General features: G+C 36.0%; 1 protein-coding gene across 8 annotated transcripts in view; it reads left to right on the forward strand.

Annotated features, from left to right (window-relative positions):
- Window positions 1–14446, forward strand: part of specc1 (sperm antigen with calponin homology and coiled-coil domains 1) — a 218895-nt gene extending 204449 nt beyond the window's left edge. For 7 of the 8 annotated variants that reach the window (XM_079608314.1, XM_079608318.1, XM_079608315.1 and 4 more), the window contains 3 exons: window positions 2685–2801; window positions 3381–3440; window positions 13234–14446. In XM_079608314.1, coding sequence (XP_079464440.1) covers window positions 2685–2801; window positions 3381–3440; window positions 13234–13323 — 267 coding nt within the window. In that variant the 3' untranslated portion in view covers window positions 13324–14446. Of the gene's footprint in view, window positions 1–2684; window positions 2802–3380; window positions 3441–13233 lie in introns of those variants that run through there. The other variant, XM_079608321.1, reaches the window with a different exon arrangement.
- The last annotated feature ends 619 nt before the right edge of the window (window positions 14447–15065 follow it).

The raw sequence follows: 15065 nt of genomic DNA on the forward strand, positions 1-15065 counted from the left end.
TTTGAAGGCATGTAGTGAGACTGAGAGTGCAAATGATCGCAAACTGTATGTGCAGTTTGACAGTCACTCACAACCCATAACTTAAATTCATGTTTGCATTTTTTTACATTTACATCATTAAATGTAATAAAGCCCACCTCAACGTTTGTGATTGGTGCCTCGATTTGGAAAAATTGAAAATGGGCTTGAATGGGCTCTTGGTCAGACGGACTCGCAGAGCAGGAAGTTCCCCAGGGTTTTCCCAGGCTACATTAAAACCGTTTAATTCACAGGTTCTAATCAGTTTAATCACCATTATGTATTAATGAGCTGTTTTCATTGAAGCAGACACACCACACACTCACACACACAAAGGTTTGTAGATTGTGCTGCTCATACACAAACACTTTTATTAATAATATAGCTTAGCTACTGAATCACTACATTATATTTTTCATTAAAGAGGTGGTAACATCGCTGTTTTTTTAATTAATTAAACTCACAGCTTCATCTCTCTCTCTCTCTCTCTCTCTCTCTCTCTCTCTCTCTCTCTCTCTCTCTCTCTCTCTCTCTCTCTCTCTCTCTCTCTCTCTCTCTCTCTCTCTCTCTCTCTCTCTCAAGCGCCCCATAGGCCATTACATAAGCAATTAACAAATAATCAATAAGTAAAAAAATACATGAACAAGTTTTTTAAATAATTAAGACAATGTAAAAAAATAACTCTGTACATTTGTACCTACACTTAGAGAAGATATGAATATTTCTGTCTTTAGTTTTTGTCCGCTGGCTGACTCTCGTAGTTTGTGGCAAGCTGTTACATACAGTATTTTGCTGCTGTTGTGTTCAAGCTGGAGTTTTCTCCCAAAATATGACTTAATTTTTCTGATTTTGGTAATGCTTTCAAATTTGGTGCTATATTTAAATTTTGAAAAAACTATGTTGTGAGCACAATGTACCAGGAAGTGTTCTTTTGTTTCCACTTCTATTTGAGAGCACAGTAAACACAGTCTCTGCTCTCACAGCTGCTAATCTCTTTTCAGAGATCTTCCATCTTCTTTTGTAATTTAGGGGCATCTTTCCGATAGGCAATATAATTTGTAAAAAAAAAAAAAAAAAAAAACATTTGTCATTTTATAATTTGGTTTGGCCACATTGCGCCGTGCTGGTTTGGGTGTAGCTTCAGTGCCAGCTGGTCCTGTGCGTAATCTGCTCCTGGCACTGCAAGGCACTACAGCGCTTCACAGCGTAGGTGTGACGGTGCGTCAACATTGGTCACCTTCCTGGAGAATTGCAAGCTGTGCAATCTCTAAAAGAGCATTTCTGCACACTGTGCAGGCGACCTTTCCCCTGTGCACTTCAGTACATAAGAGCATCTTTCTCTAAAAGAGTTGACATCGGATTTAGTGTCTTAGTGTGACGTTGCGTCTTTTTCAAGATGCAATTCCACCCGTGTGTTTTCTGGATGCGGTCGTTAAATGGCCGATCACTATCTCACATGTCTATACAGTAAACATGCTGAGACAGCATTTGTGGATGAGTCCATGTACCCATTTTGGGAGGATGACCATTGCGATGCTGAGATTGAGACTCCAGTACCTTGAAAGAGGTGGAGTCCCCTCTGAGGGCTACTTTGGTTGATACACTGGGTGATCTGAGGGTTACAATGGGGTCAATCCCCGCGGCCCCCCACTCCTCTATCGCATTGCAAGCTGTGGAGCTTCCGGGTGGAGGTGCTGGTCCTTCTCAGTGGGAACCCAGCATCTTATTCTGGGCTCTGCCGGAGGATCAGGTGTTGATTGGCTGCATTGTCTAGACTCCTCCGGGGATGAAGATTCGGCTGAGTTTCCCCCTTCAGGGAGAGTAACATCAACCCAGAGCTGACAGCCATGCTTTCCTGGGCCACCGCAAGCTTTAGGCTCGAGTGGAACCCTCCACCGTGTCCCGAACGCTCAAGGTTGGATGATTGGTTTCTCGGTGCATAAGGAGGTCACAAAGTCATGGAAGGCACCAGCTGCATGAAGTCCAACAAGACTATTATTGTGGCAGTAAAATTTTGGGTGTTTTTTTCTTGGAGTGGGCGGGTTTTTGGCTGGAAATCACCATCCCAATCTGGCAACACTGCTTACAGTATTGCTGGACAGGCCGCTTCCGTTTGTACAGTATAAAAGCCATTGTGATTATGGCGAGTCCCCGTAAACCACGTGTGTGTGTGGTAAAAAAAAAAGGGTAGTAAAACATTAAATCACCTAAATTGTGGGGACCACGAGGTAAATGGATAATAAACATACTCAATTTTTTTTTTTTTTTGAAAAAGTAAAAATGCAGAACATTTTCTATGATGGGTAGGGTTAGTGTAAGGGTTAGAATATACAGTTGTACAATATAAACACCATTATGCATCATGGAGAGTACCCACAAAGATAGCAAAACTGAGTATGTGTGTGTGTGTGTGCGTGCGTTTGAATTCTTGTATGTAGCATTAATTAAAAAGCATGATTGTTCAGTGTCCAGTTACAGGTTTGAGATGAATATCCTCTGATAACGATCAGTGGCTGGTTGGTTGTGAATCCCTAACATGCCTCTGAAAAAGAAATGAATGTAATAATGCAAACAGATGTCCTCCACGCAAACATACACTCCACAGGGCACCAAAGTATTTTGATTACATGGTGTCTTTAAACTTTTCTTTTTCTCTGTCCTTGTAGAATATAGATGTGACCAACTTCAGCAGCAGCTGGAGTGATGGCCTGGCATTCTGTGCTCTGTTACACACCTATCTGCCTGCACACATCCCTTACCAGGAGCTCATCAGCCAAGACAAGGTACACATGTATTTCTTACATTTGTTATTTAAGTGTCTTAGTAGATCCTCACTTTATCTTTAGTGCCTGACTCATTCAGCAATAAAACAGTGTGTTAACAGTGTTAAAACAGTCAAGACTTCCCCTCAGCTGACTTGCCAGATATAATGAATTACATGCTTCTATGGATTAGTGTTGACAGAATACATAAACAAACGACACACGGAGAGGTGTAGACACAACATGCTTAACAAATAAATGGCTGCCCTGCCCTCCCCCTGCATGTTTATTCAACCATGAAGTTGAACACACCCACGTACACGCAATGTGCAGCGGTCTTCAGAGCTTATGTGACAAATTGCAGCCATAAGTATAATAGTGATTACAGAAAGAGATGGTACATTATGCTTTTGAATTATTCACAAAGCCTCTTTGAGTGTGTTGTAAAAGTCAAGGCTACTTCAAGGCCACGTGTGTGGATCTAGAGCATTGCTAAAAAAATTAAGTTGGGTTTAGACACCTGTTTTTCACTACTGTAATTCATATTCAGATGGTTAATATTTGTCAAGTGGTTAAAAGAGTGCTGTTTTTCTCCCATAGGGACGAAATCTCACTCTGGCTTTCCAAGCAGCTGAAAGCATTGGTATCAAGCCCTCTCTGGTGAGTCTATGTTAACAGATGTTTTGTTTCCAATTTTTTCAGTATTCTGTAATTGGGAAGATTTTGTTAATACAAGATTGTAGAAATAATATAATCTACATATATTTTTTTTAGTTTACATTGAACTAAAATTACTTGATATGGCAAGTCTTCTTAGACTTGCACCCCCTTACAAAAATAAGTAACCTATACTTCAAGTTAATTTTATTAAGTCTACTTTAGTAAAGTTCAAGTATTTTAAAGGGTTAGTTCACCCAAAAATGAAAATAATGTCATTAATGACTCACCCTCATGTCGTTCTAAGCCCGTAAGACCTCCGTTCATCTTCGGAACACAGTTTAAGATATTTTAGATTTAGTCCGAGAGCTTTCTGTCCCTCCTTTGAAACTGTATATACAGTATACTGGCCATGTCCATAAAGGTAATAAAAAGATCATCAAAGTAGTCCATGTGACATCAGTGGGTTAGTTAGAAGTTTTTGAAGCATCGAAAATACTTTTTGGTCCAAAAATAACACAAAATAAGACTTTATTCAGCATTGTATTCTCTCCCTTGTCTGTTGTCAATCCTTCACAGTTACGCTGATAGCGTAAGACGCTGATGACGTGTTATCTGGTGCGCCCGAGCTTCGTTTACAGTCTGAGGGAAACGCACGCTGTAAAAGTGTCTCATCCGCGACATGCACATTTACGCACCATTAAAAAAATGATATCTACGCAAACAATGTAGAATAGCTTGAATATAGCGTGCGTCTCCCTCAGACTGTAAACGAAGCTCGGGCGCACCAGATAACACGTCATCAGCGTCTTTCGTCAGCAGCGTCACTGCGGAGTCCTGAACGCAGATTCACAACAGACCCGGGAGAGAATAAAATGCGGAATAAAGTCTTATTTTGTGTTATTTTTGGACCAAAAAGTATTTTCGATGCTTCAAAAACTTCTAACTAACCCACTGATGTCACATGGACTACTTTGATGATCTTTTTATTACCTTTATGGACACGGACAGTATACTGTATATACAGTTTCAATGGAGGGACAGAAAGCTCTCGGACTAAATCTAAAATATCTTAAACTGTGTTCCGAAGATGAACGGAGGTCTTACGGGCTTAGAACGACATGAGGGTGAGTCATTAATGACATTATTTTCATTTTTGGGTGAACTAACCCTTTAAGTATAGACTACTTTATGTAGTAAGTATACTAATATCAATCTACTAGAAGTATGCTTGTAAGTGTACTGCTTCAATATTACTTGAGACTAAATTGGCTCTCTTTTTAGTGTGTAAACGTATACTTTTAAGTATGCTTTAAGTGTAACAGTAGTAAACTTTGAGTTAACAACTAAGTTTTTCCTTTGTATTGCTATATACTACAAGAGAGTATAAAAGGTATACTGATAGTTTACTAGTCAAATACTTGTAGCACGTTTTTTAGTTTATGAAAGTACACTTTGAAGTATACTCTCAGTAAACTACTAGTTTAGCAGTTTTATAGGGCAAGTATACATAACATCAAACTTTTTATATATGTATTACTATTTATATATTATTTTTGTACTTTAAGTAATACTGTTTAAATTTTATATTTGAAATATACCTTTAACTGTACTTTAACTCTTTCTATTTTTAAAACATTTTATTCTAGCTTCATGCGTACTTTTTTTTATCAATGTGGGACCAAAGTTTCATTTAAAAAAAACAGCTGAGAAAATCTCATTTTTGTCAGACTACGTCCGGAACGGATTTAGAATGAAAACAGATGGAGTAAATCGAGTCCATCAACACCCCAAAGCTTCACAGTCGTTTCCTCTTCATGGGTTCGACATTTCATTTGGTAACGTTAGGCAGTCTTGAACTTATATGCCGTTTAATGTTTGATGATTGCGTTATTTTACAATCTTCCATCACTTGTTTCTGCTTCTTCTTCGCCTGTGTTTTGATCCGGAGATTCTATACTCTTTCAGAAGATACGTAATAGCGCCCCCTTACCGTATAACAGTGAAAACATGGATAGCCGGAAAATTCTGTCAATGGCAGGGAAAGAGTAAAGTAGATTTAAAGTCCCCCTGTAGTCAATAATTGTATCCCTTAAAACTCATCTTTGATCACTTAAATTACATATTTAAACTTTTTTTCCTGTGAAAAAATACAAATAACTCTACACACTTGCTTCATTTAGTATATACGTGGTTCATGAATATGCAAATTAGCCCCGTCTTCACTTACTCATACAGGATCGTATAGAAATCAATGTACTACGTTGTCACAGCTAATAAGTTGTTGCTAATGTTACACACACCAGTGGTGCGCAGGTCAATGTACCCGACAACCCGCACCCGACCAACGTTTTCAACTAACCCGCCTGCAACTCGGACCGCAAAAAATAAATACAATAATAATAATTGTACCCGACCCGCTTCCTGAACCGCATTTTTTTAAAGTAGTAAACTCTCATCGTAGTGTCAGCAGGTCAACTGAGAGAAGGCCCACTTTTGGAAAATTGTTTACGCGCGTAACGCGTCTTTGCATTGACTTAACATTGAAATCACTCGCGTCTGACGCGCTATTCGCGTCCGGTGTGAACGCACCATTAGGAGTGCAAACTGTTCTTTTTCTGAATGCTGTATGATATAGCCTAGTGTTATGTAATAAAGGCTTGATTTATTAATTTATTTAGTTTAATTTTCTTAATAATTAAGATGCTGCATGTGTTTATCCAGTCTAATCGAGGCGTCTCTCCCCAGACTTTCCCTACAAAAATCCCGCCCCCTCTCAGAAAATACATAAAACTGACATAACTGAACTATAAGTGTTTAAAGTAGCCTATTAAAATGGCACAATGGCATTATTCAGTTCAACGTGTTGGGAAATCGGGCTTTTTGTCCCGCGTCAGCTTTTATTCAAAAGTTAATAACGCGCTCAACATTCAAAAGGTAAATAAGGATTTCCCACTTTCATCTCTGCCTGCAGACTGAGCTCGTGGGTCATCTTAGCGCCAGTTATTCAGACAATAAAGCGTAGGCCTATGTATTTCATAGAAAATTGTGTCTAGTACTATATAAATTACAATGGTTTAATTGGCATCTTTATTTCAAACGACCTGACAGACCGCGACCTGAATATCATAACAAATATTTTTGGATGACTCGTAACCGCGGGTGACAGCATCACTGACACACACTATGTTCCCATTCGCCATCTCAGCCAGCCTTCTTAAAATTAGCATCCTTAAACGCTTTTAACAACTTAGAACGTTAGTGAAGAAAGGCATATAGTTATTAAGATACATCAATACAACTGTGCGGAACCTGGGAGTTTTGTTTGACCCCACGTTATGCTTTCTTTCACACATCGGTCAGACTGTTAAATCATGCTTCTTTCACCTGTGGAATATTGTTCGTATACGTTCCTCTCTTAACTTTGGAGATGCTGAAACTGTTATTCATGCTTTCATAACTTCCAGATTGGACTACTGTAACTCCTTATACAGTGGCCTACCCACCAAAGCAATACATCGCCTTCAAATGGTAAAAAAATCTGCACATATTACCCCTATCCTTCATCAACTGCACTGGCTTCCTGTGGTCAATCGCATCCAGTTTAAACTATTAGTCTTAGTTTTTTAAAGCCTGTCACGGCCCCGCACCTCAATACGTCGCTGATTTAGTGCAACCATATCTTCCTGCCCGGACTCTTAGATCTAGCAACGAAAATCTGCTTGTCGTTCCCAGGTTTTAACTATCTACTGTGGGTGGTAGGGTTTAGTGTTGTAGGCCCTAAGCTATGGAATAAGCTGCCCACTAATCTTCGTGCCATCAACAACCTCCAGATATTCAAATCAAAACTTAAAACTCATATATTTTATATTAAAACTCATATATATTAAAAGCATATTAAAAACACCACATAGACATAAACAAAATGAAAAACTTGATTTTCACCACAGTTAATTAAAGTTTTAAGTTATTTAAGAATGAAAGTTAATTCCAGTGTTCACTACCAGTGGGCTAGCCTGCACTAAAATTCAGATAGTGAATAGAAACATATCTGTTTTTTTGTTTTGTTTTGTTTTGTTTTTTTATCAAAATTTTCTAATAATGTAAGTTTATAAGATTGTAAAACTATGTGAAAAAATTATTTAATAGGCAACACTCACTCAAAAGAGTACACACAACTACATGCCAAGTATACTTAGAATACTTCATTATACTTTTAAGTATATCTTATGTATAACTTGAATACATTTTGTAAGGGCTGGTATGCAGCATCATTACTAATACCAATATAAATACGCAAAGAGTCAGCCATAATTTGTTTATTTAATTTTCAGAGATAAAGTAATATTTGCCCATATGATCAAGGGTTATTATATTTAACTAGAACTAAAACCTTAAATGTTACTGAAATAAAAAATAAAACTTGTTTTTTTTCAGATTGTTGCCATTTAGTTTATAACTTGATGTTTAACTTGATGTACTAAAATAAATATAAAAACATCACAAAAACACAACAAAATTGCTTTAACATACAGTATACTATAAAAAATAAATATTAAAATAAAAAACTAATTCAAAATATGAATAAAAAATACAATAGAATCTCCATTATACTAAAATAACATGTATGATCTCAATATGTTGGCTCTTGTGTCCTGTAAAAAATAATGAATTAATTAATAAATAGCTCTGGAGTCTGCGTGTGTCAGGGTTATGTTCTGTTCGCTGTTTTCTTTGTTTTATATAAATTAACTAAATTAATAACTTTTTTACAACAAAAATGAACCATCACTGAACTTACTTAAGCTGGACTATGACACTATTTTCTTCTAGATCTGCTGTGCAGCCGGAACAAACTTTGTTGTACTATTTTCCTGTTATCACTGTTAAGCTGCTATGAAACAATCTGTGTTGTAAAAAGCATAATATAAAGAATGAGGACTTGACAAAGTGAAATACCTATGTGTGCACAATTTACGTCATGCTACTTTCTTACCTTGTCCCTTTCTCCAAACTCGGATATGACCAGCACGCAATAACAGAGAACAAATGGAGATGAGACTGTACTCAAGCCGGTTAAATACAATTACTAAACGCACAGGATACACAGATGCACTATACACATGCAGAATATAGGCTGTCACTCAGAAGGTTTCAAAGCATCTAGGGCCTCATGAATGGCATCTACTCTCCACTTTTATGCCACGGGGCACTGATCAGATTGGAGAGCTGGTCATCGACGTCACAGGAACATGGGAACCAGGTGGGCCAATAGGACGTGACTAGGAAAGGGAGAGTAAAAAATAAAGACTTGGGGAAAGAAGAAAAAAAAAACGAACAACACAAGGACGTAACACATTTCATCCTCCTTTGTCTTGCGCTTACTTACTACAACCAACTCATAACAGAGTGCAAATGAACACTGTGAGTTTGTACATGTGTTTCAAATTTCAAAAGTACTATACTAGATAATAAAACAAGCACAGGTCAGTTTTCTGATTGTTTACACAAGCAGTTAACCTTGATAAAGCTTTGGCTTTCCCCATGAGTAATTTCCACATTTTTAATCACTGCACCTGACACAGACAAGCAGCTTCTAATACAGATAATTTGCATCTGCAAAACCTGATGTGACTGTCCTCCGCCTATTGCCATTGTGAGTTCAAGCTCTGTGAATTCTCCATCCTTGATTTAACACAAGTTAAATCAAAGGAACTTCAATAGAAGTTATTTATTTAAGAAAGTAAGTGTCCACAAGTGATAGTTGGCTGTTGAATCTCACGAATAAATGTCCACGTCATATTTCACCCCAAAATCTAATAATTATGTTGTTTTATTACCTTTAAAGGGTAACTGTCACCAAAATTTAACCTAGTTTTTTTTTTTTTTTTTTTTTTGTTAATCTACCCGAGTCAAACTATCGTGTAAAAGCATAATTAGAAAGGAAATGGCACTTTTAGATTGACCGTATTTTCGTTTTAGCTCAAAATGCCTTTTGGATAGGAGTGCTAGGGGCACTTCTATGATAAAAGCACTAAGAAGGCTTGACACAACATAAAACTGTGCTCGAAGTATCACCAGGGGCTCTACACATAAACTTGAGCATTGACTACATTGTTTGTGTACACAAAGTTTACTAAAAAGAAAGTTTTTGTACGACTCACTTTATCAGTTAGGAAACACTAACTGATAAAGTGAGTCGTACAAAACCTTTCTTGGCTGGTGGCTGGAATTTTTTGTCAGTCAACTACTAGACTAGACTAGACAAGACTAGACCACAGGAAGAACACACAACATTATGTGTTATATTGGATTTGGCCGCCATCATTGGCTCGGGCGCCCTGGCTAAATCATTTCAGTATGACCTGAGCTACATCTGTGCCAAATTTGGCGCTTTTAGATGAATTTGCGCGAAAATGTGCTTAAGGCCCCCAACTACAAGGCACGTAGACAAGAGCACGCTCGAAACCGCACACTGCATTCAGACAAAACCAAGAGTGTCAGAGCTCTGTCACAAAACCAAGAAAAACACTAGACAGAAGTGACAGAACCCTGACAGTGAGCTCATATCACTTCTTGAAAGTTGCTCTTTATTTGCATAATGTAACATTTTCTCAACTTTCTCAATTCGCTAGACATGCCCACATATAGTCACCAGTGACCAGCTCTAAAAAGGGCCCAAAATCAATGATTATGACATTATTTTCACATTATTTGAACAATGTATTAATTAATTAACTAATACCTGATGATTAAGTAGAAAAAGTGCAGAATCATACATATTTCTTATGTCGTTGTTGTTTGTTTGTTTTGCTTTTTTTATCTCCAAATTTGCAGAATTCGATCACCTCAGGTGTACATTATGAATCCTATTATTTTCATTGTGGTCTTTTGGATGACAATACTGCACTGTATCTTACAATGTTCTTGTGTTTGGTTTATATCAAGTGCATTTATTGAAAATAATGTACATCATATGCTTTGACCAAATTTCAGCTGTTTTCTGCAAGAAAGAATGAAAACAGCATTCTGGGTGATTGTGTGCATTTTGTTTTCTTAATTGCTTCAAACTATTCTGTTTGAATAATAGAATAGAATATGAGGTGACAGCTTTTTTGTAGCAATTGTCCAGAGATTGTGGCTTCTGTTTAAACATATTACTGTACATCTCATTGTCTTTTTGTTAGGTGCTGATTGTTTAATTACTGACCTGAGGGTGTTTGATGAATGTTTTTATGACTTCATTAGAAGTGTACACAATATTTTTACTTGACACACCACTCAGCAGGTTATGTTTGTCCTTTTCCGCGTGACTTACACACAACAAATATGTGCAAGGAGGATTACAGCTTTGGATCTGTATCTGAACGTCTGTGTATGGGTTTAAATTGATGACATTATGAGCTAAATATTCAGGCATATTTTCCATTTTATTAATCGTTTGGTAGAATTAAAGGTGGCAGACAAGAAAGAGAGCAGAGCACAGAAATGCTCCATCTACTTCTGCTATCCCATACAAACACATATAATTGCAGTCTTAACCTTGTAAAGCCTGACATGAATAGTCAGAATAGAAAAAAAATGTAATAATGAAACCATTTATTGAACCCTTTAGAAAAAAAATGTCATGTGTTTTTTGTTTATCATATTTTATACATTAGGCTTTTATGGCTATTATAGTATGATGATATAGGAAAATATGGAGCTCACACTCAAGGTGGTAAAAAAAAAACACAATTTTATTCAGAGGCCCAAACTGAGAAAAAATATGCAATATGGTCCAGTTGCTGATGTTTACATGCATGGCCAAAAAGTAAGGTGAAACTGTGAAAGCTTGTAATGTAAATCAATGAGATCTTTATAATAGTACATAAATTGTATATAAAAATATCAGTTTATGATATTTATTTGTATCTGTATTTATCTTAGTAAATATGTCTTTGTCTTAGAATAATTGTTTTAAATGCTTAGTTTTTTATCAAAGCTCTGTAGTTTTTATTGTGCAATATATAATGCAATTCAATACAAATGATGATAAAGAGATCCTTAAAATTGATATTTTGAGAAAATTTAGATATCTCAAAAGCCTGATGTATCACATTTCATACTCACATTTTAACATAAATTATGTATGGTTTATGTCAATTATGTATGTTAATTAATAAACATAATTATATGGTTTATGTTTACTTACAACTTAGTAAACCTAAGTTGCTTCAGTCCAATGAGTGTTGTTCATCTTGAAATATTAATAACAATATAAAAGTTATTATTCTTACAATTACCGGTACTAGTAACTGTCAAGATTTCACAGCAAAAAGACACCAACCAGCAGGTGGAAAGAATAGAATAGAATAGAATGAGGCATTTATATAGCACTTTCATGTGTACTACTGTACACCCAAAGCGCTTTACAATCATATCAGGGGATCTCTCCTCAACCACCAGCAGTGTGTAGCATCCATTTAGATGATGCGACGGCAGCCACAGTACAACGGCGCCAGTACGCTCACTCACACACACACACACACACCAGATACAGGTGGAGAGAGGAGAGAGAGTGATTGAGCCAATTCAATGGATGGGGATTATTAGGAGGCCATGATTGGCAAGGGCCGATGGGTGGAATGTGGCCAGGACCTCTACTCTTTACGAGAAGTGCCATGGGATTTTTAATGGGAAAGAATTACTAAAACCCCCTTTACTTGCCAAAAAAGTGGGATCGATCAATCAGACAACAGAAGGCATAGTAGATTATGTACATCAGTTTCAGAAAAGTTTTGATTATGTTGATAATAGAGGCCTTAGATAGTTGTGTATCAAAATAGTATTTATATAGTAGGCTTTACGGTTAAGAACCAGTGTGTTTTGTGGTTTTGTTTTTTTAAAGGAGAGAGAGAGGTGTAAAGACGTGTTTGGAAAAAACAGGAGAATGTGTCCAAATGCCTCACCACCCTCTGGGGTCTTTTTAAAATGACCTGTAAATGTTTAATGATTCTCAGGGTTTCTACAAACCCACAGATACTATGACAGGAAAATGCCACAGTCTGGGGTTCACTTTACCCTACATACTGTAGACACAAGGAGGAAATAGTGACATGAAATAGGCAGTTAGCCAACGTTATACCAAGCAGGTGTTTTCACAGAGATGGCACACAGAAACTAGGAAGGTTCTTGTTAGGTGAAGTGTTCCTTTAGGTCTCTGATGATACTTGATGATTGTCAAGCGTAAAATAGCACAGCCTCAGAGAATGTTCACACTCTTCATATAATGTATTATGTGGATGTCTATAGATGGGCTGAGAATTTGAGAACTAGATCAGGCTAAGATCAGACTGCCTGATTTAAAATACATAATAAAATATATTTACCTTAATTAATTTCTTTTTCTTTTTCTTCATACATCACACACCTCATATTTCATCTCAAGCATGCTCTTGTTGATGAACCTTTGAGGCCAAAATGGTTTGTTTAGGTGCAAATGACAGTCAGAAAAACTGATATAAATCTAATATAAATATGAAAATGGTTTTCATTGGTGCTTATTTCACTCCTTCCTAAGACCATCATAATTAATAAATAATATTTTCTATAATATTTTAAGATGGAATTGTCTTGTTTAACAATGCAAGTCTGAGGAAAAGGTAAAATAATTATATAAAACAAAATTGAATGTAGAAGGTCACATTCGTTAAAGAAGGACTAATACATAATTAAAGAATCATGCATGAAAATGAAAATGAAAAGTGTTTCCTACATCTAAACTTCTACATCTCTCTTCTCTCTCTCTCTCTAGGACATTGATGAACTGATGCACACAGACAGACCGGACTGGCAAAGTGTAATGCAGTATGTGTCTCAGATCTATAAGTACTTTGAGACTTAATGTGTGATTGGAAGAAATAAAGAAGAAGAAGAGGCACAGAAGCACTTTTTTTTTTTTTTTTTTTTTTTGCCTGGTCCAGTTCTTCCTTTACAACCAGTGTTTCTAAATAAACACAGACAGACACAGTTCTGTAATGTTCACACCAGTCAGGTTCTCACTCTAAATGCAAGAAATATCATATAAGTCATGCATACACAAAATCATTCTAGCATCAAACATCTTCTGTTTTCCTTACAATTCATGTCTCATATGATTCTTACTCAGTTTTGGAAGTTTGAAGTTGCTTGAAGTGTAGGTTTGCAATCTTGCACTAAACTGGTATATAGTTTTTTTAGTATGCTTTATAAAGTATTATTACCTAAATCTATATATTGACATACTTATACATTGATATACTTAAAGTATTTTTAAAATTTTAGTTTTCCCACAAATAATTTTAAAAACTAATATGTCATAGAAATGCATCAAACTATGGAAATTAAGTTTCATGTGTTTTGTTGAAAAGTTGAGAGACACTTGGAACAATAACAACCATTGGAAACTTTACATGTTTCAATTATTTAACAGACTATGTGCATTTACATATTCCTCATTAACAAGCATTAAGCTTATTTCTCTATTACTCTAGTTAATTATTTCCTGAAAAAATGCCAGAAAGTCAATGTCTGATTGAATTCTTACTGAATGTTTGTTTTAAACAACCATTATTGATTGTTTAATGCTTTTGTGCCTGTTTAAATTACATGGGGTAGTTTAATGATGGATTTAAACAATGCCTTAAAAGTATCAATATTGTAAAAATACTCTCACAGAAATGTCTTTAGGCTAGTTAGTGTAATTTGTGCCAAATTCTAACAAATGCTGCGTTTCACACTTAATTCAAGCGCATAGATAATTGATAATAAAATTCTCTCAACAGAAGTAAAATACATACAAAAAGCAGACAGCATCTGTGTTTTATAACGGTTTCTTTTTGGAAATGCTATTTATTGACTTCTTTGCTCTCAAATATTTAATTTGCAAAGGACTGTGTGTGTTTTTTTTCTATTTGAAACTTTTCGGGTTTGTCTGAAACACCAGATGTGTAATTGATGATAATGGTAATAAAGTATTTTGTCATCATAAATAGGCTACATTGTTTGCTTGTTTCAATTAAAAAGCTACAATGACCTTTATTGGAACTGCATCTCAGAGACAACTGTCTTACAATATATTCATTCACAAAGTATAAACAAATATTTTTGATTTTCTCATGTGATTTACGCAGAGGTAACATTTTGGAAGTCATACTGGCATCAGTTTTTACAGGTCTGCTAAAAACCTTTAAAAAGTTGTGCTAAAATAGTAAAACAGATGTGTGTTGCTACAGACAGACTAATTAGAAATACAGGGTTCATATAGTAAATCTTTAGCAATTACACAATATTGTCACTTCACTCATATCTTCTCAGAAATACGTGTAGTAGCTAAATTTTCTGAAAATCCGACTCTTTGTCATCTATGACTAAGTTAACAGAGTTAAATCAATGTCAAATGTCAATAATTACAAAAATAGAATCTATCTAATCTAATAGATAAACCGATTTTACTAGGGCTAGTAAACATGGTGTGAAACAAGTGTTTCCCTCTTTTTTTGCGGGACAGAATGTGTAAGGCATGAAACTGCATTAGGAGTTTGCACTAGACCAAGTGAACACCCTGTAATTGTTCACTTGTAGGTCTATTATTATTTTTTTTAGCCC

Source organism: Phoxinus phoxinus (genome assembly GCF_949152265.1).
Source record: "Phoxinus phoxinus genome assembly, chromosome: 3".
Lineage (NCBI taxonomy): Eukaryota > Metazoa > Chordata > Actinopteri > Cypriniformes > Leuciscidae > Phoxinus > Phoxinus phoxinus.